Source organism: Emys orbicularis, chromosome 19 (genome assembly GCF_028017835.1).
Source record: "Emys orbicularis isolate rEmyOrb1 chromosome 19, rEmyOrb1.hap1, whole genome shotgun sequence".
NCBI classification, from domain to species: domain Eukaryota; kingdom Metazoa; phylum Chordata; order Testudines; family Emydidae; genus Emys; species Emys orbicularis.
This window is the reverse complement of record NC_088701.1, coordinates 1,320,774-1,343,960: the sequence shown is the minus strand read 5'-3', so window position 1 is coordinate 1,343,960 and position 23,187 is coordinate 1,320,774. Positions and strand designations below refer to the sequence as shown.

Here is a 23,187-nt window from a genome sequence, read left to right as displayed (position 1 = left end):
ATACTTGGGGCATGAGGGCCAGAGGCCAGCCCCACCCGCAGCCCCAGACGTGCTGCAGAAAGCGGGCGGCGCAGGGCAGAGCCGGGAATTGGCAGCTCTTCCGGCTGCCTGAAGGCAGAGGGCATGGAGGGGGAGCGTCCCGGCGGGAGGCAGCGCCGGGGGTGTGTGTGTGTGTTTGCATGCACGGTGGTCTGTGATGTCCAAGCGCAGGCGTGTGTGGTGGGGGATGTGGCTGGGGGGTGCAGGGGGTTGGGGGGCTGAGAGGCGGGAGCAGGAGCTGTGCGTGAGGGAGGTACCCCCAGGACCAGCCCCCTGAGTGGAGTTCTGCCCCCCAATCCCCCGCGTTCTCCATGGCCCCAGTGGAGCCTGCCCCTTTGATTGCAGCCCCCTGGGTGCCCAGAGGCCGGTACATGGCACCAGGGTCCTGACGTGCCTCTGCCCCTCTTCGCAGGGCTCCCCCAGGCGGCTGAGGATGCCCCGCACCCGAGCGGCCCCCTGCCGCTGAGCCGCAGTAACACCCCCCGTGGCAAGCAGGCCCCGGCGCGGGGCCAGGAGAGCGCCCGCTGCTGGCGAGCCGGAGCGGGCTGGGCCGCGCCATGTAGCGCCCGCGGCAGCCACCGGCATGGAGCTGATCACGGCTGAGTCCCCGGCCCGGCTGGTCCGGCTCTACCGGGAGTATCACAACCACGATCTCATCTCCCTGCATTACAACTACACGGGGAAGCTGCAGGCCAGCAGCAAGTACAAGGGCGGCCTGAAGGCCGACGCGGTGGCGTTCCTGGCCGTCTGCGCCCTCATCGTGCTGGAGAACCTGGTGGTGCTGCTGGCCATCTGGAGGAACAAGAAGTTCCACTCGCCCATGTTCTACCTGCTGGGCAACCTGACCCTGTCGGACCTGCTGGCCGGGCTGGCCTACACGGCCAACATCGCCATGTCGGGCGCCAACACCCTCCAGCTCACCCCGCTGCTGTGGTTCCTCCGGGAGGCGGGCGTCTTCATCACACTGACCGCCTCCGTCTTCAGCCTGCTGGCCATCGCCATCGAGCGGCACATCACCATGAGCCGCATGAAGCTCTACCACGGCGACAAGAAGGGCCGCATGTTCCTGCTGGTGGGGGCCACCTGGGCGGCTTCGGTGCTGCTGGGGGTGCTGCCCATCATGGGCTGGAACTGCCTGGACAGGCTGGCCGACTGCTCCACCGTCCTGCCGCTCTTCTCCAAGAGCTACATCCTCTTCTGCATCACCGTCTTCCTGGTCATCCTGGTGTCCATCACGGTGCTCTACGCCCGCGTCTTCCGCATGGTCAAGGGCAGCAGCCCGCGGCCGGGCAGCCTGCGCAAAGGGATGCTGAAGCGCTCGCAGAAGTACATGGCCCTGCTCAAGACAGTCACCATCGTGGTGGGGACTTTTGTGGCCTGCTGGCTACCCCTCTTCCTGCTGCTGCTGCTGGACGTGTGGTGCGAGGCTCAGGCCTGCCCCGTGCTCTACAAGGCCGACTACTTCCTCGGCTTGGCCATGATCAACTCCCTGCTCAACCCCATCATCTACACGCTGACCAGCAAGGACATGCGCCGGGCCATCCTCAAGCTGCTGTGCTGCCTGCTGGTGGGGCCGGCTGAGGACGGCCCGGCCCAGCGCTTCGGGATCCCCATCCTGGAGTGCAGCACCAGCAAGTCAGAGCGCTCGTCCCACCGGCCCGAGGGGATCGATACCAGCCTGTCCACGGGCAACGGCACGCCCACCCCCATCAAGGCGCTGGTGCCCAGTGCCGAGTCCTGAGCCCCCTCCCCTCACACCGGGGTCGGAGCGCGGCACGGGCCGGGAGGAGAGCTGGGACAGGCGCCCCCGCGACTTGGAATGGCTGGAGCCCTGGCTGCCTGGGAGGCGAGGGACCCCTGCAGGGAGCTGTGTGCCCCCACCAGAGGGCCGTAGACGTGGGGTGCCCCCTGCTGGTCTGGTCTGTACGAAGCTCGTTGCTGGTCCGGGCAGCGTATCTGTACGGCACACCGCGTTAACACCCGTGGGCCCGAATTGCTCAGACAAGCTGCCATAGGGTGACCAGATGTCCCGATTTTATAGGGACAGTCCCGATTTTTGGGTCTTTTTCTTATATAGGCTCCTATTACCCTCCACTCCCGTCCCGATTTTTCACACTTGCTGTCTGGTCACCCTAAGCTGCAGCCCCCCACCAAGTGATCCAGTGCATCCCCTGGCGCAGAGCCGATCCCAGATCCCGTGCCCCACGCAGCCCCCCGGCGCAGAGCCGATCCCAGATCCCGCGCCCCACGCAGCCCCCCGGCGCAGAGCCGATCCCAGATCCCGCGCCCCACGCAGCCCCCCGGCGCAGAGCCGATCCCAGATCCCGCCCCCCACGCAGCCCCCCGGCGCAGAGCCGATCCCAGATCCCGCGTCCCACGCAGCCCCCCGGCGCAGAGCCGATCCCAGATCCCACCCCCCATGCAGCCCCCCGGCACAGAGCCGATTCCAGATCCCGCGTCCCACGCAGCCCCCCGACACAGAGCCGATCCCAGATCCTGCGTCCCACGCAGCCCCCCGGCGCAGAGCCGATCCCAGATCCCGCGTCCCACGCAGCCCCCCGGCGCAGAGCCGATCCCAGATCCCGCCCCCCACGCAGCCCCCCGGCGCAGAGCCGATCCCAGATCCCGCGTCCCACGCAGCCCCCCGGCGCAGAGCCGATCCCAGATCCCGCCCCCCACGCAGCCCCCCGGCACAGAGCCGATTCCAGATCCCGCGTCCCACGCAGCCCCCCGACACAGAGCCGATCCCAGATCCCGCGTCCCACGCAGCCCCCCGGCGCAGAGCCGATCCCAGATCCCGCGTCCCACGCAGCCCCCCGGCGCAGAGCCGATCCCAGATCCCGCGTCCCACGCAGCCCCCCGGCGCAGAGCCGATCCCAGATCCCGCCCCCCACGCAGCCCCCCGGCGCAGAGCCGATCCCAGATCCCGCCCCCCACGCAGCCCCCCCATGGCCAGTACAGCCCACATTACAACCCCTGTGCCCCCTCCCAGAGGCTCAGCACACCCACTTCCCACTCTGGTGACCCAGTAAAGTAGACCCCCCCCATCCCCACCCCCCGCGCTGCCTGGGGTCTCACGGGCCAGGCCCTGCGCTCCCCTCACTCGTGGTAAATTAAGGCCTCTCGGGGCCCCTTGTTGTTGGTTTTTTTAACAGGTTTGTAATAAAAAGCCTCCTTGGCGCTCCCTGTCCTGTCCTGCCCCCCTTAACCCCTTTGCTGCTGGCACTTCCTGTGTGGGCAGAGCCACGGTGCCAGGTCCCCGGGGGGCAGCTGTGAATTGGTTTCTGTTGCTGGGGGGGGACAACGATTCGGGGGCACCCCAGCGTGGGGGGAGGGACACCAGGTATCCAGCATGGGGGTGAACTCAGTTTGCTGGGCATGGAGACCAGGCCACCCCATGGAGCAACTGGGCGGGGGGGGGGAGGGGAATTGCCCGGGCAGTGACCCTGGCCCAGTCGGCACAGGGGTGCGTGGAGCCGAGGCAGGACATGATGCAGTTTCCTCAGGAAACCCTCTCTCCTTACGGGCTCCGCTTTGCAGACGGAGCCTGGTGCTCGGGGCTGTACCCTGACCTTGCCACAGCTGTGGGCTGTGGGGGAAGGGAGTGGGGGGGTAAGGCCCCCCATGGCATGTGTTCCTAGGCCCCTGAGGGAGTCTTGGATGGGGGAGGAGAGCCCCTCGGGGTGTGGCCAGGACAGGGAGCCGAGCCCCACAGGCTGCTCCTGCCCCTCTCGAGGACCCCAGGGCAGACGGGGTGAGGGACCCAGTTCAGCCTGACACGGCCGCGGCCTGGGTCTCGCCCCGTGTGCTGCCCACGGCTGCCCCTTGGCCAGGGCGGACCCAGGCCTCAAACACCTTCCTCGGGCAGCAGAAAGGAGGGGCTGCGGGTCGGGGGTGAGGGGCAGGACTGGGATAGCAGGGGGCTGCAGGTCTGGACTGAGAGCCACCGGCAGAGTGAGGGGAGCCCGGGGGAGGGTCAGAAGCAGCCGCCTGAGTGGACTCACCCCCCCCCCATCTCTCTGGTGTCCCCCAGTCTCGCCCCATGGCTCTCTGAGCGATATCAGGGCGCTCAGCGCCCTCTTGTGGCCAGCTGGGGAACGGCCCCAAGGCCTGTGCCCTGCGGTCATTCAGGGACAGAGGAGTTGGGGTCACTCGTGGCGGGGATGAAATGCAGCGAAGGGCGGGTCCGACACGCTGTGCGTTGAGACGTGGGCAGCGCTAGGGGGCGCTTTGTCCGTGAAGGGAGGGGTGTGGGGCTCAGCAGGGGGCGAGATGGGGGCTCAGCAGGGGGCGCTCTCCCTCCCAGAATCAATATTGATCCCACCACATCTGCCCTTGCAGCCGGATCACCTTAGCCCAGGCCAGTGATAAGGAGATCGGGGTCCACACACCCGACTTGGCCCCCGGACAGACAGTGCTTAAACCCTGTAAAAACGACTTTATCTCCTGTCATAATAGACATCAAATCTCCTCCTGTCCCTCGCTTCAATGTAGGTATTCAAACCTTATTCCGCGCGAAGGAAAGAACCGCTTGCTCGGCGCTGCCGAAATCCTATGATGACAAACTGACGAGCGATTTGGGGTTTTCCCGCAGTCGGGGGGTTTTGCCCACCCCATCGCACCTGGAACAACGAACTTTTCCTGCTCACGCTATTATGGCCGCGAGTGCTTGGGGATCCCAGTCCCACTGTAGGGCTCTCCCACTGGGTGCAGCGCCCTGACATTGGCAGCGTTACCGGCAAGCCCCACAGAGGCTCAGAGCGAGTGGGGGCACCTGGGGCAGTGGCTGGAACCCCGTTATTCGGGAGGCTGCAGGCCCGAGGGGAGCAGCTGCTGTGGCCCAACCGGTGGCCAGGTCAGGTGGTCGCTGAGCGCTGCTGTCCCCAGTGTCCCTGGGGATTAGCTGAGGTGGGTGACCTGGAAGGGAGGGGCCCTGTGGGCGGTTGAGGCCCCTGGTGATTTCTAGCACATCGCTCAGAGCCTGACACGGCCCAGAGGTCCCCCCTCAAGGGCAAGTATGAAATCCAAGTCCCCTCCGAGTCACCCGTCGAGAGACCGTTTAACAGAACCCAGGAGTCCTGGCTCCCAGCCCCTCCCCCCTCTAACCACTAGCCCCCACTCCCCTCCCAGAGCCAGGATAGAGCCCAGGCGTCCTGGCCCCCAGCCCCCCTCTAACCACTAGCCCTCCCCCCTCTCAGAGCCAGGATAGAACCCAGGCGTCCTAGCTCCCAGCCCCCCCCCAACCACTAGCCCCCATTCACATCACAGAGCCAGGATAGAACCCAGGAGTCCTGGCTCCCAGCCCCCCCCCAACCACTAGCCCCCACTCCCATCACAGAGCCAGGATAGAACCCAGGCATCCTAGCTCCCAGCCCCCCCCCCCCAACCACTAGCCCCCACTCCCATCACAGAGCCAGGATAGAACCCAGGCATCCTGGCTCCCAGACCCCCTCTAACCACTAGCCCCCACTCCCCTCCCAGAGCCAGGAGAGAACCCAGGAGTCCTGGCTCCCAGCCCCCCTCTAACCACTAGCCCCCACTCCCCTCCCAGAGCCAGGAGAGAACCCAGGAGTCCTGGCTCCCAGCCCCCCTCTAACCACTAGCCCCCACTCCCCTCCCAGAGCCAGGAGAGAAGCCAGGAGTCCTGGCTCCCAGCCCCCCCCAACCACTGGACCCTACTCCCCTCCCAGAGCCGGGGAGAGAACCCAGGAGTCCTGGCTCCCAGCCCCCCCTGCTCTAACCACTAGAGACCACCCCCTTCCCAGAGCTGGGGAGAGAACCCAGGAGTCCTGGCTCCCAGACCTCACCCCACCCCTGCCTTAACCACTAGACCCCATTCTCCTTACAGAGGAGGGGAGTGGGGTCCAATGGGTTAGAACAGGGGGAGGGGGTTGGAGCCAGGACTCCTGGGTTCTCTCCCCAGTGCTGTGACCTCGAAGCATTGTGTCCTCTTGAGTGAAAATCCACCTGTCTCAAGTGCCCAAGGGCTCGGTCCTGACTCCCGATTTGCTGCCCCCCACATGTGGGGCACTAGACTTAGCCGGGAAAACGCGGCCCAGGGCAGCACCTGTCACACGAACCGTGGTAGAGCCCTGCACGGATACAAAATTAGTATCTGCATCCGATCCGTGATCCGCAAACGTGGTCCGAGGATATTGGCGGGTTTGTGGGGCTCCAGGTACAGCGCACACAGGTATCTAGGCCGGGAGTGTGGGACGTGCCTGGCCCCAGCAATCCCCTGGCAGCCTCAGCCAAGAGTGGCTGGACATGGATCCTGCTGCCACTGCACCTGCGTCACCCGGAGGGGGTTGCTGTCACGCCGGAGCTCTGTGTGCACTACAGCCGCCGTCGAGATGCAGCCACCTCTGGGGTGGGGCGTGGAGACTGTTTATACAGGGATCCCTCGCCCGGTGCTGAGATGCAGCTGTCAGAGTTTCTGCCATCCGTGCAGTGAGGGCTTGAGCTGAGGGCCCGACCTCGCTCCAAAGAGGGTCAGGCGAGCCTAGCAGGAAGAAGGGGTGACTGTGGAGTTACCCTGAGGGGTGGGAAAGGACGGGCCCAAGGCTGGAGAAGGGGCCCAGCGGTGTGGGTTGCTCACAGCACACACAGCCCCGGCACAGCGGGTAACGAGTCAGGCCCGTGCACTCCCAAATGGCTTTTAGACCCTCCAAGGCAGGGTTGGGGGGATCCTGGCTGCCCCCTCTTTACTCCCCCCACTTTCACTTTCGGAATCACATGACCACCAGCGTTCGGGGGCAGTGCATGTCCCACAAAGTCTCCGTTCTGCAGGCCAATTAAAATCCTCCTGCTCTGCTCTGCACTGAGGGGAGGGGGCTGTAAAACAGACCCTCCACTGCAGGCCGGGGCACCCCAGATCAGCCCCCCACCCTGCCCCTCAGGAAGACCCCCCCCCCATGGGATCTCAGGCTCCGTGGTCCACTTGGCCCTCACCAGAGTGAGCTGGTGCCCACTGCGCTGGACTGAGACCCTGCAAACTCATTTCACGTGGGTTCCAGACAGGAGCAAGGCCAGTGATGGGAGCTGATGCCCCTGCCCCATTCCCCACCCCCCTGAGCCAGCCAGTCCCCGCCCTGGGGCTGGTGGGAGCCAGCGCCCCCCAGAGGGGACAGGCCCCTTGTGACGAAGTGGGGGGTTTTCTTGTTTTCTGTGGAGTTTCAATGGTTTGCATGCAGAGGGGGTGGGACTCAGTTTCCCTGGGTGTTACTGGTTTAACGAGGTGAGGGGAGAGGGAGTGTGTTTTGCAGAGGACCGGAGAGAGGACGTGGAGAGAGGACGTGGGGACCCAGCTGGTGGCCGGGAGGATGGATACCCCAGCGACCGGTGACCTGGCGACCTGGTGACCCAGAGGCCCAGCTGAGGAGACGCAGCCGGTTCTGGCCAGTGGGCGGACAATGGGCTGCAGAGTGAGGACCCAGTGACCTAACCAGCCGGTTCCAGCCAGAGGACAGAAGCGAGGAGAGGAGGCCCCGGTTTACGACCCTGTTTACCTGGAGGGAAGACAATGGACAGAGGGGGGCTTGGGGCCGGTGATCTCGATGCCCAGCTGGGAGCAGGGGGGCTCTGGGCTGGAAAGGGGGAGCAGGCAGAGCCCACCTGGATGCAGAGAGACTGGGGTGTGCTGGGCTGAGGGAGGCCAGGCCTGAGGCCGGAAAGTTTCCTGTGCTGTGTTCAACTCTCAATAAACCCTCCTGTTTCATGCTGGCTGAGAGTCACTCCGGTCTAGAGAACAGGGTTGCATCAACCCCTTTGGGGGTGGAGGCCCAGGGGTCCAGAGCGAGTGGACTCCCCGAGGGGGCCCACGGCGAGAAATAGGTGTGCTAGGGCTCCGAGAGGTGCGGATCCAGGAGGTGGAGGGGCCGGACCCCGAGAGAGAGTGGACCCCCGAGAAGGGCTGTCTCACTAAAAGGGGCACCCCCCACGCACCACACGGGGCCAAGAGTGGGCACGATCTGTGAGTCCGTGACACCCCTGCCCCATTCCCGCCCCCCTGAGCCAGGCAGTCCCCGCCCTGGGGCCGGTGGGAGCCGGCGACCCCAGAGGGGACAGGCCCCGTGGCCCATTCCCCACCCCCTGAGCCAGCCAGTCCCCGCCCTGGGGCTGGTGGGAGCTGGCGCCCCCAGAGGGGACAGGCCCCGTGGTCCATTCCCCAGTAATTTGAGCCCCTCCAGTGAAGGGGCTGGGGGGGGGGGCAGAGCAGGGGATCCGGGGACCGCCTGGCTGCAGGGCCACGTTCCCCGTCCGGGTACAAAGTCCCCTTCCAGGTGCATCTCCGCGGGGAGGGCGAAGGGCAGCGCCACCTGCACCCCGTCTTGTTATTATTTCATAGCAACCAGGAGTTGGGGGGCCCGAGTGGGGCCAGTCACGGGGATACAAGCGACACCCGCCCCCCAAAACGGAGCGGGAAGGGAGGTGCTGGAAAGGCAGAGGGGGGACCCATAATCCGGCCTTCCTCCCCCCCCCAAGTCTGCTTCCTTCTCAGCTCCCCCCTGTGCCCCCTCCTCCAGGCTCCCCCCAGTTCAACCCCCCTCTCTCCGCCCAGGCTCAGTGCCCCCGCCCCCCAGCTCCGAGCTCAGCTCGCCTCGGAGCGGATGCGCCGCTTCCCCCCGCGTTCTCGAACCCGAACGCCGGGGCCGCCGCGTTCCATCCGGCCGGGGGGGGGGGGGGGAACCCGGGGACTCTTATTCTGACAGCGGCCGGGCTCTGCTTAGTCATGGTGACTTCCCCCCCCCCCCCCCGCGCCGCTCCTTCCCCCCCAGCCCCAGCCTGCGCCATGGAGGAGCCGAGCCGGGACCGGCCGGGACGAACGGGCGGACCAGGAGGGCAGTGGCCGCGGCCATGGCTGGGTTAGTGGACCCCCCCGGCGAGAGGGGACCCCCTCTTACCCGCCCCCCCCCGGGCTCATGGGGATCCCCCAGCCGGGCTCCGGGGCAGGGGATCAGCTGCCCCCCCCCCCCGTCTGGAGAGGGGGGTGCCCCCCCTGGCTGCACTAGGATCCCCCAGCCCGGGCTCCCCCGGAAATGCCAGGGACCCCCGTGAAGTGTGGGGGTAAGACCCCCAATCCGGAGAGGGGGAGCGGGGGCCTGAGATGAATTTTGGGGGGTCCATTGAGTTGGGACCGGGGGGAGGAGAAACGGGGGGGGGGGGTCGCGACCGACTTTCCCCCCCCCCGTCCGGGCCCAGGTGGCGCATTGTCTCGGTAGCTTTAACCAGCTGTTTGTCGGGGGGGGGTTGGGGTGTATTGGACCGTGTGGGGGAGGGGGGTGGATGTGTAGCTCTCACGGGGGGCTAGATTTGGGGGGGATCCCCCCGCAGCCTTTCTCGTTACCGCTCCACTGGCCCCCAAGAGCCTTCGGGTTCCCGGGAGGGGGGGATCTGGCTGCTGGGGGATTATTCCTGTATTTGGGGTTAACCCCCCGCCTCCCCCCCACATCCGGTAGGGGAAGGTGCCCGAAATACCTACGAGTGTGAGCGGAGCTGGGGGGGGGGGCACCGATTCGGTGGCTCAGCCCTGTCCCCCCCCCCCCCTTGTTTACAACCCCCATGCCCAGCTCCCTAGGCAGGTGGGGGGGGGGCTGCTCACGCGGGGGGGCGGCGCGGCCTGGTTAATATTTTCCATTTCTGGTTGCATCAGTGAAATTGCAACATGTTGCCCTGGCGGCTGCCCCCCCCCCCCCCCCCCGAATTCCCCGGGCCTGGGTGGGTGCGGGCTGGGGGATGCACCGGGCTGTTGGGGGGGTTGTCCTGGGAGCAGGTAGGGGCACAGTCTAGCAGGGAGGGGGTAAGGAGCCAGGACTTTGCGGGGGCTGAGATTCAGGACTCCTGGGTTCCAGTTGTGGCCCTGGGAGAGCTGGGGCCTAGTGGGATGGGGGCTGGGATTCAGGACTCCTGGGTTCCAGCCCTGGCCCCGGCAGGGGGCTGGGGCCTAGTGAGTTAGAGCAGGGGGTGCTGGGAGTCAGAACTCCCGACTTTTATTCCTGGCTCTGCCCCTGACTTGTAACTTTGGGCAAACTCCTGCCCCTCTCTGTGCCTCGGTTTCCCCTCGATATAATGGGGGTCATGGTTCTGTGCTAGTCAGTGTGTGAGTGGCGAACAGGGACCTGCACTGCCTGCTGCCCCCTGCTGGATGGCAGCAGAGTGGCCCAGCTGTGTCATAGGCCCCACGCTGCTAACACCTCGTGGGGATTTCTCTTGAGCTGAAGCATGAGAGGCCTGGTCTCGCTGCCCAGCTGCGCCCAGCGCCCGTGCTGGATGCTCCCCTGGTTCGTGAGCCACGCTGGGCCCCCAGGCCAGCAGAGGCTGAGTGGGGTGGACGGGATCCACGTTCCTGTCAGAGCTCTGATGCGGGTCACTTCCCTCCCCCCCGGGGAGCCGCACACAAAGCAGAATCTAATAGACACCAGAAGCCCAGCGTGACCTGTGGTTAGGACACTGGGCCGGGACTCAGGACACCTGGGCTCCATCCCCAGCGCTGCCATTGGCCTGCTGGATGAACTTGGGAAGTCACGTCCCCTCTCTGTGCCTCAGTTTACCCTCCCACCTGGTGTCTGTCAAGACTGTGAGCTCTTTGGGGCAGGGATTGCGGCCTGGGCAGCGCCTGGCACAACGGGGCCCTGGTCTCGGCTGGGGTCTCCAGGTGCTACCGTGATGCACAGACTAGGGCAGAGGTTAGCTGAGACGGGGAAATCCTGCCTCTGGCCTGGGCTCCGAACCCAAGCGGGCTGCCAGTTAGCACTGGGCAGATCTGGTGCCGGGGGATGGGACGGACAGAGACCTTGAGAGCAGAAATGATCCTTGTGAGTCAGTGAGGGGGATGCTCAGCCTGTTTGGAGGGGGGCATCATTTATTAGGTGTATTATGGTAGCTCCCAGGTGCCCCCCTAGCCATGGCCAAGGCCCCATGGTGCTAGGCGCTGTACATTATTAGGTGTATTACGGTAGCTCCCAGCCCCCACGGCGCTAGGCGCTGTATGTTATTAGGTGTATTACCGTAGCTCCCAGCCCCCACGGCGCTAGGCGCTGTATGTTATTAGGTGTATTACCGTAGCTCCCAGCCCCCACGGCACTAGGCGCTGTACGTTATTAGGTATATTACGGTAGCTTCCAGCCCCCACGGCGCCGGGCGCTGTACATTATTAGGTGTATCACGGTAGCTCCCAGTCCCCCCCAGCTGTGTCTCAGGCCCCACGGTGCTAGGCGCAGCCCACCCGATCTGAGGCTAAGCCAAGCAATAGGGGGTCTGGCGTGTGGTTGGGGGGGTTGGTCTGTCTGTCTGCGGTTACCTGTATTATCTGCAGCCTCCCTACCCCTGATCCAGCCCCAAACAACCCCGTGTTAGTGCTCGGGGCAGGTCCCCTCTGGGCGGGGACTGTGTCAGTGTGACCCCCACCTCCACCCCCGCCGGGGGCCAATCAGAGGGGCTGGCTCTGGGGTCCATATCTGTGTTTATAGCCCGGCTCGTGGGGAATGAGCCGGGTTCGCTTCCAGTCAGGTACAGCTGCACAGAGCTGCGGGGGGGTGGGGGGGCTGCATAGGGGGCTGTAGGGGGAGGGGTGGTCTCCGGAGCTGCATAGGGGGCTGTAGGGTGAGGGGTGGTCTCCGGGGGCTGTAGGGGGAGGGGTGGTCTCCGGAGCTGCATAGGAGGCTGTAGGGTGAGGGGTGGTCTCTGGGGGCTGTAGGGGGAGGGGTGGTCTCCGGGCTGCATACGGGGTTGTACGGGGAGGGGTGGTCTCCGGGGCTGTAGGGGGAGGGTGGTCTCCGGGGTTGCATAGGGGGCTGTATGGGGAGGGGTGGTCTCCGGGGCTGCATAGGGGGCTGTACGGGGAGGGGTGGTCTCCGGGCTGCATACGGGGCTGTAGGGGGAGGGGTGGTCTCCGGGCTGCATACGGGGCTGTAGGGGGAGGGGTGGTCTCCGGGGCTGCATAGGGGGCTGTAGGGGGAGGGGTGGTCTCCGGGGGCTGTAGGGGGAGGGGTGGTTTCCGGGGGCTGTAGGAGGAGGGGTGGTCTCCGGGGCTGCATAGGGGGCTGTAGGGGGAGGGGTGGTCTCCGGGGCTGTAGGGGGAGGGGTGGTCTCCGGGGCTGTAGGGGGAGGGGTGGTTTCCGGGGCTGCACAGGGGGCTGCTGTGGGTGAGCTTTGGCCCTGCAGACCCTGCTGAATGGTTGGGGTCCCCGGCTGTGCCAGGCGCCCGTGGCCTAGACCTTGCCCCACGTCCGAGCTGGGCCCTCGTTAGCGGCGATTCCTCCTCGTCCATGCTCAGACCCACCACCGCCAGAGCCCGGGGGCCCCCTCTGGCCTGGCTCGCTGGGGGCTGCGGCCGGCCCTACAGGGGATCACGGTTCTGATTGCCCGGTGCGGAGAGAGCCCCTCGGTCTGGGCCCTGGGCTGAGGGGTGGGGGCTGGTGGCCCTGTCTAACCCCGCGTCTCCCTCCCCGTGCAGGCGTGGCGTTGCTGCGGTGCCCCAGGGCTCAGTAAGGCTCCCACCGGCATAGCCCCCCCAGCTCAGTTGCCCCCTGCAATGTGCCCCCGCTGGCCTCGGTGATGTATGCGCCGGAGTGCAAGGCGGAGGTGACGCCGTCTCACCATGGGCACCGCTCATTCAGTTACACCCTGGAGGAGCACACCAAGCAGGCCTTCGGCATCATGAACCAGCTGCGTCTGAGCCAGCAGCTGTGCGACGTCACCCTGCGGGTGCGCTACCAGGACGCCCCCCCGGCCGACTTCCAGGCCCACAAGGTGGTGCTGGCCTCCTCCAGCCCCGTCTTCAAGGCCATGTTCACCACGGGGCTGCGGGAGCAGGCCATGGAGGTGGTGCCCATCGAGGGCATCCACCCCAAGGTGATGGAGCGTCTCATCGAGTTTGCCTACACGGCCTCCATCTCGGTGGGCGAGAAGTGCGTGGTGCACGTCATGAACGGCGCCGTCATGTACCAGATCGACAGCGTGGTCAAGGCCTGCTGCGACTTCCTGCTGCAGCAGCTGGACCCCAGCAACGCCATCGGCATCGCCAACTTCGCCGAGCAGATCGGCTGCACCGAGCTGCACCAGCGGGCCCGCGAGTACATCTACATGAACTTCGGGGAGGTGAGCGGGCAGGGCCAGGGGGGGCTGCGGGATGGGGTGCCTCATAGACCCACGGCTCAGAGCTACGCCCCGGCTTTCCAGCCCCCCTGGCAGGAGCCCCTCGGCGTGCCGGAGCCCCCAGGGGACCCACTCTTCCTGCAGGCCTGGCCACGTGCCTCACCGCCTCCGAGGCTGAGCCTGGGGGCTCCAGCCCTCCTGCTGCCCGCCGTGAGCTCTGCCTGGTGGGTCCGGCTGAGCCCGAGGCCTGGGCACAGACCTGGCCCCTCTGCAGGGACCAGCGCGGCTCAGGCAGGACCGGCAGCGACCCCCGGGCGCGTCCCCCAAGCAGAGACGGGCTCGTTGGCCCCCGGCCCCGGGACGGCCCCAGGTTGGCGCAGAGCAGCGAAGGCTCCGACATGGGCCATGCGGCCGAGCCAGGGCTCCGCCCGGCCAAGCCGCTGTGGGTCCGTCTGGGCTGGATCTCCGGCTCTGTCGGTCCCAGTGAGAGCTGCTGAGCCCCTCCGCAGACCCGTCCTCACCCCGGCCTCCTGCCACCTCTCGGGCATCGTCCCCGTCCCGCGGAGCCCGGCCCAGGCATTCAGTCCAGTCCTCCAGACTGGGCACCCGGAGCAGCGATTTAACCCCTCGGTAACCCATGTCCCAAGCCCAAGTCCCTGCCCGGCCTACCAGAATATCCGAGAGTTTGCACTTGGCCACTTCTCTTCCCCTTGGAGGCAGAACGGAGCCGGGTCCCAGTTCTCCATGTCCCACTGCCCGGGTCCTTAGCCCGGTTCCGAGCAGCGTCCCTGGCCCGGGAGATGACAGCAGCAGGGGTGCGCAGGGAGTTCTGGGCTGGGGTCCTGCCACCCCCCCCCCCTTGTGTAGCCCCCTCAGCTGCTGCCCAGGCCCCCTGCCCAGGCCTCTCTCACCAGCAGCTGCCTCCAGCTGCTTTACCCTTCTCGGGGGCTTCCCTCAGCCCCGGGCAGGGCAAACCTGCCTGGCCGGCCCCCTGCCCTGCCTGGGCCTCAGCCTCCCCCCGCCCTGCTGGCTGCCTTGGTCCCAGCACCCGGCTTCAGGGCGGTTCCGCCCGAGCGGGCGTGACTCATCTCCCCGCGGAGCCGCCCCTCATCCCGCCCCGCAGCACGGCGCTGCTGCTGAGCGGCCTTTCCCTCGCCCCCCCGCCCCGCCGAGCTATTTACCTCCCGTCTGAGCTTGATGGAGAGCAACTCCGTGGGGCTGAGATGGTGGGGACCCCCCCCCGCTCTGCCCGGTGCCTCCGGAGGTGGGGCAAACGGCTTCAGGTGCGAATCCTGCCCCGGGTCTCAGCCCTTCGGCCTCCGATGGGATTTGCAAGGGTTCTCTGTGTCCCAGAATCTCTCCCCGCCGCCCCACTGGCCACCCCCTTCCGCTCCAGGAGAGTGGAGCCCAGGCGCGTTGTGCAGGACGCGAGCGCCGGTGCCCGGGCTGGGAGCCCGTCGGTCAGTGCCCTGGTGCCAGCGGTGCCGCTTTGCCCCGAACGCTCAGTCCCGCGGGTCCCTGGGGGAGGCTGGGCAGCCTTGCGGTGCTGGACACACCCCTGTTCTCACGCCTTGGGCCCCCTGCCCGCGTGCATGCTGTTGTCCTACAAGGGCTGCCCTTTTGGGGGGGGGGGGGCTGCTGCTCCCCCCACATTGGGTTTATCCGAATCTCACTGCTGGGGCACCTCCCCTGGCTCCCTGGGCCAGGCCTCAGGCTTCGGCCAGTGCCCTTGGGGGCTCTTCATCCCCAGACCTATGGTCCCCAAACTCCTGCCGGCCGGTCACCCCTGTGCAGCTCCGGCGGCTTCCTGGCCACGAGCCCTGGTCGGCGTGTGGGGCCAGGTCTCCTCCAACCCAGCCGGGTTCCACAAATCCCCCCACGCAGTGACCCGGCCCCCCCACCCGGGGGGTGACGTCCGTGTAGGGCACACCCGGGTCTTTGCACACCCCGAGCCCAGGGATCAGCTCAGACATAGGCAGTGGCACCTTTGGGAACTGCTCATAGGCCCCAGTAGCTCCGGCCATCTGGCTTCAGGCCCGAGTAAGGGCCGTGGGGTGAGCGAGGGGCTCCTGCCGCTGTGCTGGCCTGGTCCTTGGGCCTGGCGGGGGGCGGGGGGAGAGGGAGGAGGCGCTATGGGGCTTGGGACGGGGGGGGGCTCTGCTGCTCTGCAGCCAGGGGGTGAACAATCCAGCTGCTGGGAGTTAGTGGGGGTGGGTGGGGGGAATGTCCCCTCCCCTCAGGATCTGGCCCTAGCTGTGCGAGCGGGCGGGGGGCTGCAGTGAGGCCTGGGCCTGCCAGGGCGGGTGTGGGGCTGAGCTGGGGCAGGCGGAAGGAACCCAGGCAGAGCAAAACCCAGAAAACAGGCCCTGGGAGGGGGGGGTGGGGCTCCCTCCCTGTGCTGCACCCCCCCCCCACTCCCAAGGGGCCCATGTGCAGGCAGAGCAGACCCCCTGGCTGACCCCCCCCCCCCCCCCGCCTTGGGGCCCTTGGCACCAGCTGGGGGGCGCAGGGACAGACTGGGAGGGGGGCATTGTCTGATTTATCAAGGGATCCCCCCCAGGGGAGCCGGCCCGGGAGGGTTACTGCAGGGTGGGGCTGGGGCAGCAAAGCCCCCCCAGGCCTGGTACTGCAGGTCCCTCTGAGCCGGGCCTGCCTTGACCCTGCACCCATGCTTGTGATGGCAGCACCCTCTAGTGGCTGCAGCCTGCAATAGCAGTTATGGCTCACAGCCAACCCCCCCACAGTCCCCACGTGCTCCCCCCCTGCTGCCCCCCTGTCCCCACGCTCCCCCCTGCTGCCCCCAAAGTCCCCATGCTCACCCCCCATCCCCACGCTCACCCCTGCTACCCTCCAGTCCCCACGCTCCCTCCTGCTGCCCCCAAAGTCCCCACGCTCCCCCCCCATCCCCACGCTCCCCCCCGCTACCCTCCAGTCCCCACGCTCCCCCCTGCTGCCCCCAAAGTCCCCACGCTCCCCCCCCATCCCCACGCTCCCCCCCGCTACCCTCCAGTCCCCACGCTCCCTCCTGCTGCCCCCAAAGTCCCCACGCTCCCCCCCATCCCCACGCTCCCCCCCGCTCCCCTCCAGTCCCCACGCTCCCCCCTGCTGCCCCCAAAGTCCCCACGCTCCCCCCCCAAAGTCCCCACGCTCCCCCCCGCTACCCTCCAGTCCCCATGCTCCCCCCTGCTGCCCCCAAAGTCCCCCCCTGCTACCCTCCAGTCCCCACGCTCCCTCCTGCTGCCCCCAAAGTCCCCACACTCCCCCCCTGCCGCCCCAGTCACGACCTCTTCCCCCCCCCCCCCCCAGGTGGTCAAGCAGGAGGAGTTTTTCAACCTCTCGCACTGCCAGCTGGTGACGCTGATCAGCCGGGACGAACTGAACGTGCGCTGCGAGTCCGAGGTCTTCCACGCCTGCATCAACTGGGTGCAATACGACTGCGCCAGCCGGCGGCTCTACGTGCAGGCCCTGCTGCAGGCCGTGCGCTGCCACTCGCTCACCCCCCACTTCCTGCAGACCCAGCTGCAGAAGTGTGAGATCCTGCAGTCGGACTCGCGCTGCAAGGACTACCTGGCCCAGATCTTCCAGGAGCTCACCCTGCACAAGCCCACCAAGGGCATGGTCACGCGCGCCCCCAAGGTGGGCCAGCTGATCTACACGGCCGGCGGGTACTTCCGCCAGTCGCTCAGCTACCTGGAGGCTTATAACCCCTGCGACGGCTCCTGGCTCCGGCTGGCGGACCTGCAGGTGCCCCGCAGCGGGCTGGCCGGCTGCGTGGTCGGGGGGCTCCTCTACGCCATCGGGGGGCGGAACAACTCGCCCGACGGCAACATGGACTCCAACGCCATCGACTGCTACAACCCCATGACCAACCAGTGGTCGCCCTGCGCCCCCATGAGCGTGCCCCGCAACCGCATCGGCGTGGGCGTCATCGACGGCATGATCTACGCCGTGGGTGGCTCGCATGGCTGCATCCACCACAACAGCGTGGAGAGGTGACGTGGCCCCTGCATGCCCTGGGGTGGGCCGCAGCAGTCCCGGGCTCCCCCCAAGCCAGTGACAGAGCCCAGGAGTCCATGCTGCTGCAGCGAGGGTGGTTGGGGCTGGTGTCTCGTGAGAGTCCCTGCCCCAGCCTAGCCAGGCTGGCCGAGGATCAGCGGCACCGAGGGGGACGGGAGTTGCCCAGGGTCTCCCCCCGGGGCAGTGCCACTCCACCCCCCACGCTGCCTCCCCCGTCCCCTTGGCTCGGGAGCAGGGAGCTTTGCCCGGTGCCGCTGGTCCGTGCCGCTCCCCGCGCACCCCCTCCAGCCGGTTGCCTCCCCTGGTGTCCGACGTTGCCCTCTGGCCCTGCAGGTATGAGCCGGAGCGGGACGAGTGGCAGCTAGTGGCCCCCATGCTGACACGCAGGATCGGCGTGGGGGTGGCCGTGCTGAACCGCCTCCTCTACGCCGTGGGCGGCTTTGACGGCACCTGCCGGCTCAGCTCGGCCGAGTGCTACTACCCGGAGCGGGACGAGTGGCGCATGATCGCCCCCATGCAAACTATCCGGAGCGGAGCGGGTAAGTGAGGGGCAGGACCTTTCTGCTGGCAGTGCGGGGAGCGCGCTGACCCTACCCCAGGCAGGCCTGCGCGGCTCGGGGGGGCTAGGCTGCATCCAGCTGAACACCTAACCCCCAGTACCCCGGGGGGGCTCCGGCAGGCTGGGGCCGGTCTCTCCCTAGCCTTGGCAGCCCTGCAGGGGGTGGGGAGGGGTCTCAGGGACCCTGAGCAGATGCCAGAGCTGGACCTAACTCAGGTGCTGCTGCCTGTGCAGATTAAGGGGGGCTGTTGGTCCCTGCCCCCCCCAGCGTTGGCTGGGATCGGTGCGTGCTGCCCTGCCCCCCACTGACCCTGCTGCTCCATGTTCCCACAGGAGTCTGTGCCCTCAACAACTGCATCTACGCCATGGGAGGCTACGACGGCACGGACCAGCTCAACAGCGTGGAGCGCTACGACGTGGAGACGGACAGCTGGGCCTTCGCCGCCCCCATGGGGCACCGGCGCAGTGCGCTGGCCGTCACTGTGCACCAGGGCAAGATCTACGTGCTGGGTGAGTCTGGGGGGCTGGGCAGCTTCCTCCCACTGCAGGGCACGAGCGGGGCAGAGACCTGGGCTGGTCCTGGCTCCTGCTGGGGCAGTGACCCTGTTTCAGCTGCTCTTGGCTGGCGTGGGGCAGGGCCCAAGCCCTCCCCCGCGGGGCAGCGGGAACCGACTGATGGCAGCAGCCTCTCTCCTCCGCAGGCGGCTACGACGGGCACACCTTCCTGGACAGTGTGGAGTGCTATGACCCCACCACCGACACGTGGACGGAGGTGACGCGCATGACGTCCGGGCGCAGTGGGGTGGGGGTGGCCATCACCATGGAGCCGTGCCGCAAACAGGTGGACCAGCAGCTCGACTGCTGCTAGCGCTGCCCCCAGCTGGGGCGGCCCCTCTCACCCCCCCAGCGCAGGGGTCAGTGTTAACCAGCCGGGCTGGGCAGCCCCCGGCTGCTGCTCCCATTCGGGGGGGGGGGGGGGGAGCGTTTTTCCAAGTGCCAAGGGGGGTGGGGGCAGGGACATCCTGCCCCCCTCCCCACCTGCCATTTAGTTCGGAGATGGGCACGTGGGGTCTTCCCAGCCCTTCCCTCCTTGGGAGGAGTCTCTGGGCGGGGTGGCCAAGGAGCGGGAGTTCCCCTTCCACTGTGGAGTCGCGGCCTCGGCCTGGCCAGGGCAGCTGGACCAGGCCCAGCCATTTTCTGGTGCCCAGAGAGAACCGTTCCCCTGGGGGACACAAGGACGTTCTCCCCCAGGACTCTAGCAGGCTGGAGGGTTGGCAGCACCTGCAGTTACTGACTGGCCGAGTGACATTTGACGCCCGGTGTCTCTTCTTACCAGTCACGGGTTTTAATGATTTCAAATGCTGATTGTTACATGAATAAAAAATCCCTTTGTGATTAGCCTGGGCTCCGTCCTTCCTCACGCTGGTCACGGCACGAGCTGGCTTTTCCTCGCTCGCCCGAGGCTGGCTTGGGCAGGGTCACCAGGCCGTGTCCACCAGGCTCCACAGGTAGTCGCTAACGAAGCACTTGGAGTGCTGGCTGCTGTCGATGCTGATGGGCTGAGCGATGGCTGGACCGTGATGGACTGGGGAGAGGCGGTTAAGGAAACTGACACGCTGCTGCTAGCCAGGCGGGTGCCCCCCCTCACCCTGGAAAGGATACTGCCTTTGATCTGCGGGTGTTCCCCCCCCCCCCCCCCCGGAAAGGATACTGCCTTTGATCTGCGGGTGCTCACAGTCGTAGTCCCAGTCGATCCGGCTGATCTTGTAGTAAAGCTGTGCGATGTACCTGTGGGATGCAGCTGTTAGCTCCTGGCCCTGCCTGCACGGCCCCAGCCAGCCCAGCACGGGGCCCTTTGGTCCCACAGAGCAAACTCACAGGCAGGATCCCGTTTGTGTGGGGCTCAGGCCCAGCTCAGACCCCTCCAGCAACATGGCAGGGGGGCCAGGCCCTTGAAGGGAGGCTCCCCGTAGTGTTTAAGGGACCCCCCAGAGCGGCTGGCTGAGCTGTGCCTGCCAGCTAAACCCAAGCCCCAGAGCCTGGGCACGATATTCCAGCCCTTTAACCCACGTCTGGCAGCACGGATCAGAGCCCCAGGCTCGGCCGGACAGGACACTGGCACTCCCCTCCCGTCCCCTCCCCGCACTCACGTTGCAGAATTGACCATGCCAGCGTCGTCCTCCATGTCGTCCTGCAGTCGCCCGAGCTCGGCCCTCAGCTCCTCCAGCTCTCGCCGCAAGGCAGTAGGGCAGGCAGTGAAGGAACCGTGGCTCTGCTCGGACTGGTTCCCCTCCCTGCCCCCCAAACCAGCTGGCGTTCCGTGTGCCCGGCTAGTCCCAGCCCATGGCCTGCTGCTGCCCACCCACCCGGGGAGATGCCCGGGCCTGGGTCTGAGCCTCAGCGTTCACCCAGGGGTGCGCTGGAGCTGCAAAGCCCCAGGCACTTAGCTACAGGGCTCTAGGCTCCCGGGCAGGGAAGGATATCTGCTGTCAGCCCTCAGGCTGGCGTTGTCCTCACTGGCTCTCCGCAGCGCCGCTTCCATCGCCTGCACCTTGCGCAGGCTGCTCTGCATCTCCTCTTCCCCCGCCAGGAGCGTCTGAGCCACCTTCTCCTCCGTAGCGAGGAGATCTGCAGCGGGGGAGGAGGCAGCTGTTGCAATCGTGCTGGGGTGCTGCGCGCGCCCTTCTCTGGGCCAGCGGGGAGGGGGCCCGACTGGGGGCTGCTGAGCCGGTAGGATCGACCCCAGCCAATCCACACTGCTCCCTCCACCCGCTGGGGGAGGCGCTTCCCTGCAGGTAGCCCTGGTGACGGGTCACTGGGTCCAGCCTGGCGCTGTGCTCCCCCATTGGCTGCAGGGAGCGGATCGGTTCCCTGGGAATGGAGAGCAAGTCTGTCCCTCTAGGCGTGCAGGACTCATGGGCTGGGTTTCAGCCAAGCTCTAACTGTACCCCAGGGAGCCGCCTGGCCTGGTAGCACCCCCCACTCAGGGGAGAGGGCTGTGTGTGGGGCAGGGGAAGAGCCTGAGGTCACTGCAGTGAGGCCAGACCCTACAAACCCCTGGGCTCCAGGGAACAGAGGGGCAGCACCTACCTTTAACCAGCTGCGCCGCCGTCAGCTGCGTATCCAGGAGCTTGTCAAACATCTTCTCCTGTTTGTCCAGGCTTCTCTTCAGCAGGTTCCCAGCCCCACCTGCTGCTAGCAACTTCAGTAGCTCCTTGCTCACCTCCTCCATCTCCTGCATTTGCTCGTTCATCATGGCTGTCGGCGGTCACTCCCCACGCTCAGAGGCACTGAGGCAAAAGAGCAGGGTGTGAGAGAGACAGTCCCATCCCGCCCCTCACACGCCACCTGTTCCTTTACCCACAGTTCCCTCTGGCCCCATCAGGCCTGAGCCACCTCCCCCCACGCTCCTGAACTCGTTTCATGATTCCCCCGTGAGGCAGCTCCGGTTAGGGCCCCACAGAGGGCAGAGGTGGAAAAGGCCTCCATGGTGGGACGCAGCAACAACCTGCCGCAGCATCACCCTACCAAGGGTCTCTCTAGCTCCATGATGAATCACTGTGGAGAGGGCTTCACTCCCCAGTTAACTGTCCACAGCTGCTCGCTGCCCTGCTGTCTCCCAGGGCTTGGTTTTACGGCCATCTGAATGCAAGTTAGCACTTAAGACCATAAGACAGGCCAGACTGGGTCAGGCTAATGGCAATTATCAAGTGAGCCATCCCCCGACATCCAGTCCCAGCTTCTGGCAAGCAGAGGTTTAGGGATACTCAGAGCACGGAGCTGTGTCCCTGCCCATCCTGGCTAACAGCCATTGAGGGACCCATCCTCCAGGAACTTAGCTAACACTGTTTGGAACCAAGTTATACTTTTGGCCTTCACAACATCCCCTGGCAGTGAGTTCCACAGGTTGACTGTGCGTTCTGTGAAGTGGAACTTCCTTACGTTTGTTGCCTATTAGTTTCATTGGGTGACCCCTAGTTCTTGAAGGGGTAAATAACACTTCCTTGTTCACTTTCCCTGTACCATCTATGATTTTACAGCCCTCTCGCAGATCCCCCCTTAGTCGTCTCTGTTCCAAACTGAACAGTCCCAGCCTGGCTAATCTCTCCTCACATGGAAGCTGTTCCATCCCCCTCATCATTTCTGTTGCTCTTCTCTGCATCTTTTCCAATTCTATCATCTCTTTTTAAGGATGGGGCGATCCCATCTGCACGCAGTATTCAAGAGGTGGACGTCCCATGGATTTATATAGAGGCAATATGATATTTTCTGTCTTATTATCTATCCCTTTGCTAACGGTTCCTAACATTCTGTTCGCTTTTTGGCTGCTGCTGCACACTGAGCCGATGAGCGGTACCCGCTAATTTAGACCCCTTCATTTTATATGTATAGTTGGGATTATGCTTTCCACTGTGCATTAGTTTGCATTTATCAACATTGAATTTCATCTGCCATTGTGTTGCCCAGTCACCCAGTTTTGAGAGATCCCTTTGTAGCTCTTCGCAGTCTGCTTTGGATTTAACTATCTGGAGTAATTTTGTATCATCTGCAAATTTTGCCACCTCACTGTTTACCCCTTTTTCCAGATCATTTATGAATATATTGAACTGCCCTGGTCCCCGTACAGACCCCTGGGGGACACCACTATTTACCTCTCTTCAGTCTGAAAACTGACCAGTTATTCCTACTCTATTTCCTATCTTGTAACCAGTTACTGATCCAGGAGAGAACCTTCCCTCTTATCCCATGACTGCTCACTTTGCTTAAGAGCCTTTGATGAGGGACCTTGTCAAAGGTTTCTGAAAGTCCAGGTACATATATCCACCGGATCCCCATTGTCCGCATGTTTGTTGATCTCCCCAGAGAATGCTAGCAGATTGTGAGGCAGCATGCTTTCCCTTTCCAAAAGCCGTGTTGACTTTTCCCCCACAAATCGTGTTCACCTGTGTCTGATCATTCTGTTCTTCACTATCGTGTCAATCCATTTGCCTGGGACTGAAGTTAAGCTAACCGGCCTGGAATTGCCAGGCTTCTTTCAAATCAGCATCACAGTAGCTCTCCACCAGGCATCTGCTCCCGAGGCCGATTTAAGCCAGAGGTTACACACCACAGCTAGAAGTTCTGCAATTTCATATGTGAATTGCTGCAGGACGCTTGGGTCATGCCCTCTGACCCTGGTGACTTATTACTGTTTAATTTATCAATTTGTTCCCAAACCTCCTCTACTGACCCCTCAATCTGGGACAGCTCCTTAGATTTGTCACCTAGAAAGACCAGCCTGGGCGTGAGCTCTCATCCACACACAAACACCTGACTTCAGTGTGATGGTGCTTGGGGCCGGCCAGGCCACCAGGACAGACCAGGTCTCCCCCGATTCTCTGGGAAAGAATTCCTGCTGCACATGCCCCTGGAAGCCCGAGCACCTCGCACGGGGAAAGCAGTGCCAGTGTGGACGCATTCTGCTGTTATGGCCGTGT

General features: G+C 65.3%; 3 protein-coding genes across 3 annotated transcripts; 2 read left to right on the top strand and 1 right to left on the bottom strand.

The window, feature by feature from the left end:
- Window positions 1-622: 622 nt before the first annotated feature.
- Window positions 623-1,780, top strand: S1PR5 (sphingosine-1-phosphate receptor 5). The gene has a single exon (XM_065419101.1). The coding sequence runs from the start codon at window positions 623-625 to the stop codon at window positions 1,778-1,780; it is 1,158 nt and encodes a 385-aa protein (XP_065275173.1).
- Window positions 1,781-8,826: 7,046 nt separating this feature from the next.
- KEAP1 (kelch like ECH associated protein 1) lies at window positions 8,827-18,578 on the top strand. The gene is made up of 6 exons (XM_065419097.1): window positions 8,827-8,903; window positions 12,494-13,137; window positions 16,441-17,126; window positions 17,485-17,690; window positions 18,044-18,220; window positions 18,412-18,578. The coding sequence occupies exons 2-6, from the start codon at window positions 12,595-12,597 to the stop codon at window positions 18,576-18,578; spliced, it is 1,779 nt and encodes a 592-aa protein (XP_065275169.1). The 5' UTR covers window positions 8,827-8,903; window positions 12,494-12,594.
- A 118-nt stretch (window positions 18,579-18,696) lies between these two features.
- On the bottom strand, window positions 18,697-20,966 carry SPC24 (SPC24 component of NDC80 kinetochore complex). The gene is made up of 5 exons (XM_065419106.1): window positions 20,801-20,966; window positions 20,194-20,338; window positions 19,861-19,953; window positions 19,422-19,498; window positions 18,697-19,295 (listed from the first exon to the last, which is right to left on the bottom strand). Exons 1-5 carry the CDS (start codon window positions 20,964-20,966, stop codon window positions 19,189-19,191), a joined length of 588 nt encoding a protein of 195 aa, XP_065275178.1. The 3' UTR covers window positions 18,697-19,188.
- Window positions 20,967-23,187: the final 2,221 nt, after the last annotated feature.

Bases quoted from the DNA above. Each gene is read 5' to 3' on its own strand.
- SPC24 (XM_065419106.1), bottom strand. From the start codon at position 20,966: ATGATGAACGAGCAAATGCAGGAGATGGAGGAGGTGAGCAAGGAGCTA. The intron at 20,339-20,800 runs GTAGGTGCTGCC...CCCCCGCTGCAG, and splicing joins GGCGGCGCAGCTGGTTAAAG to ATCTCCTCGCTACGGAGGAG. The intron at 19,296-19,421 runs GTATCCTTTCCG...GCCTCTCCCCAG, and splicing joins GCACCCGCAGATCAAAGGCA to TCCATCACGGTCCAGCCATC.
- KEAP1 (XM_065419097.1), top strand. From the start codon at position 12,595: ATGTATGCGCCGGAGTGCAAGGCGGAGGTGACGCCGTCTCACCATGGG. The intron at 17,127-17,484 runs GTGACGTGGCCC...CTGGCCCTGCAG, and splicing joins CACCACAACAGCGTGGAGAG to GTATGAGCCGGAGCGGGACG. The intron at 18,221-18,411 runs GTGAGTCTGGGG...TCTCCTCCGCAG, and splicing joins GGGCAAGATCTACGTGCTGG to GCGGCTACGACGGGCACACC.
- S1PR5 (XM_065419101.1), top strand. From the start codon at position 623: ATGGAGCTGATCACGGCTGAGTCCCCGGCCCGGCTGGTCCGGCTCTAC.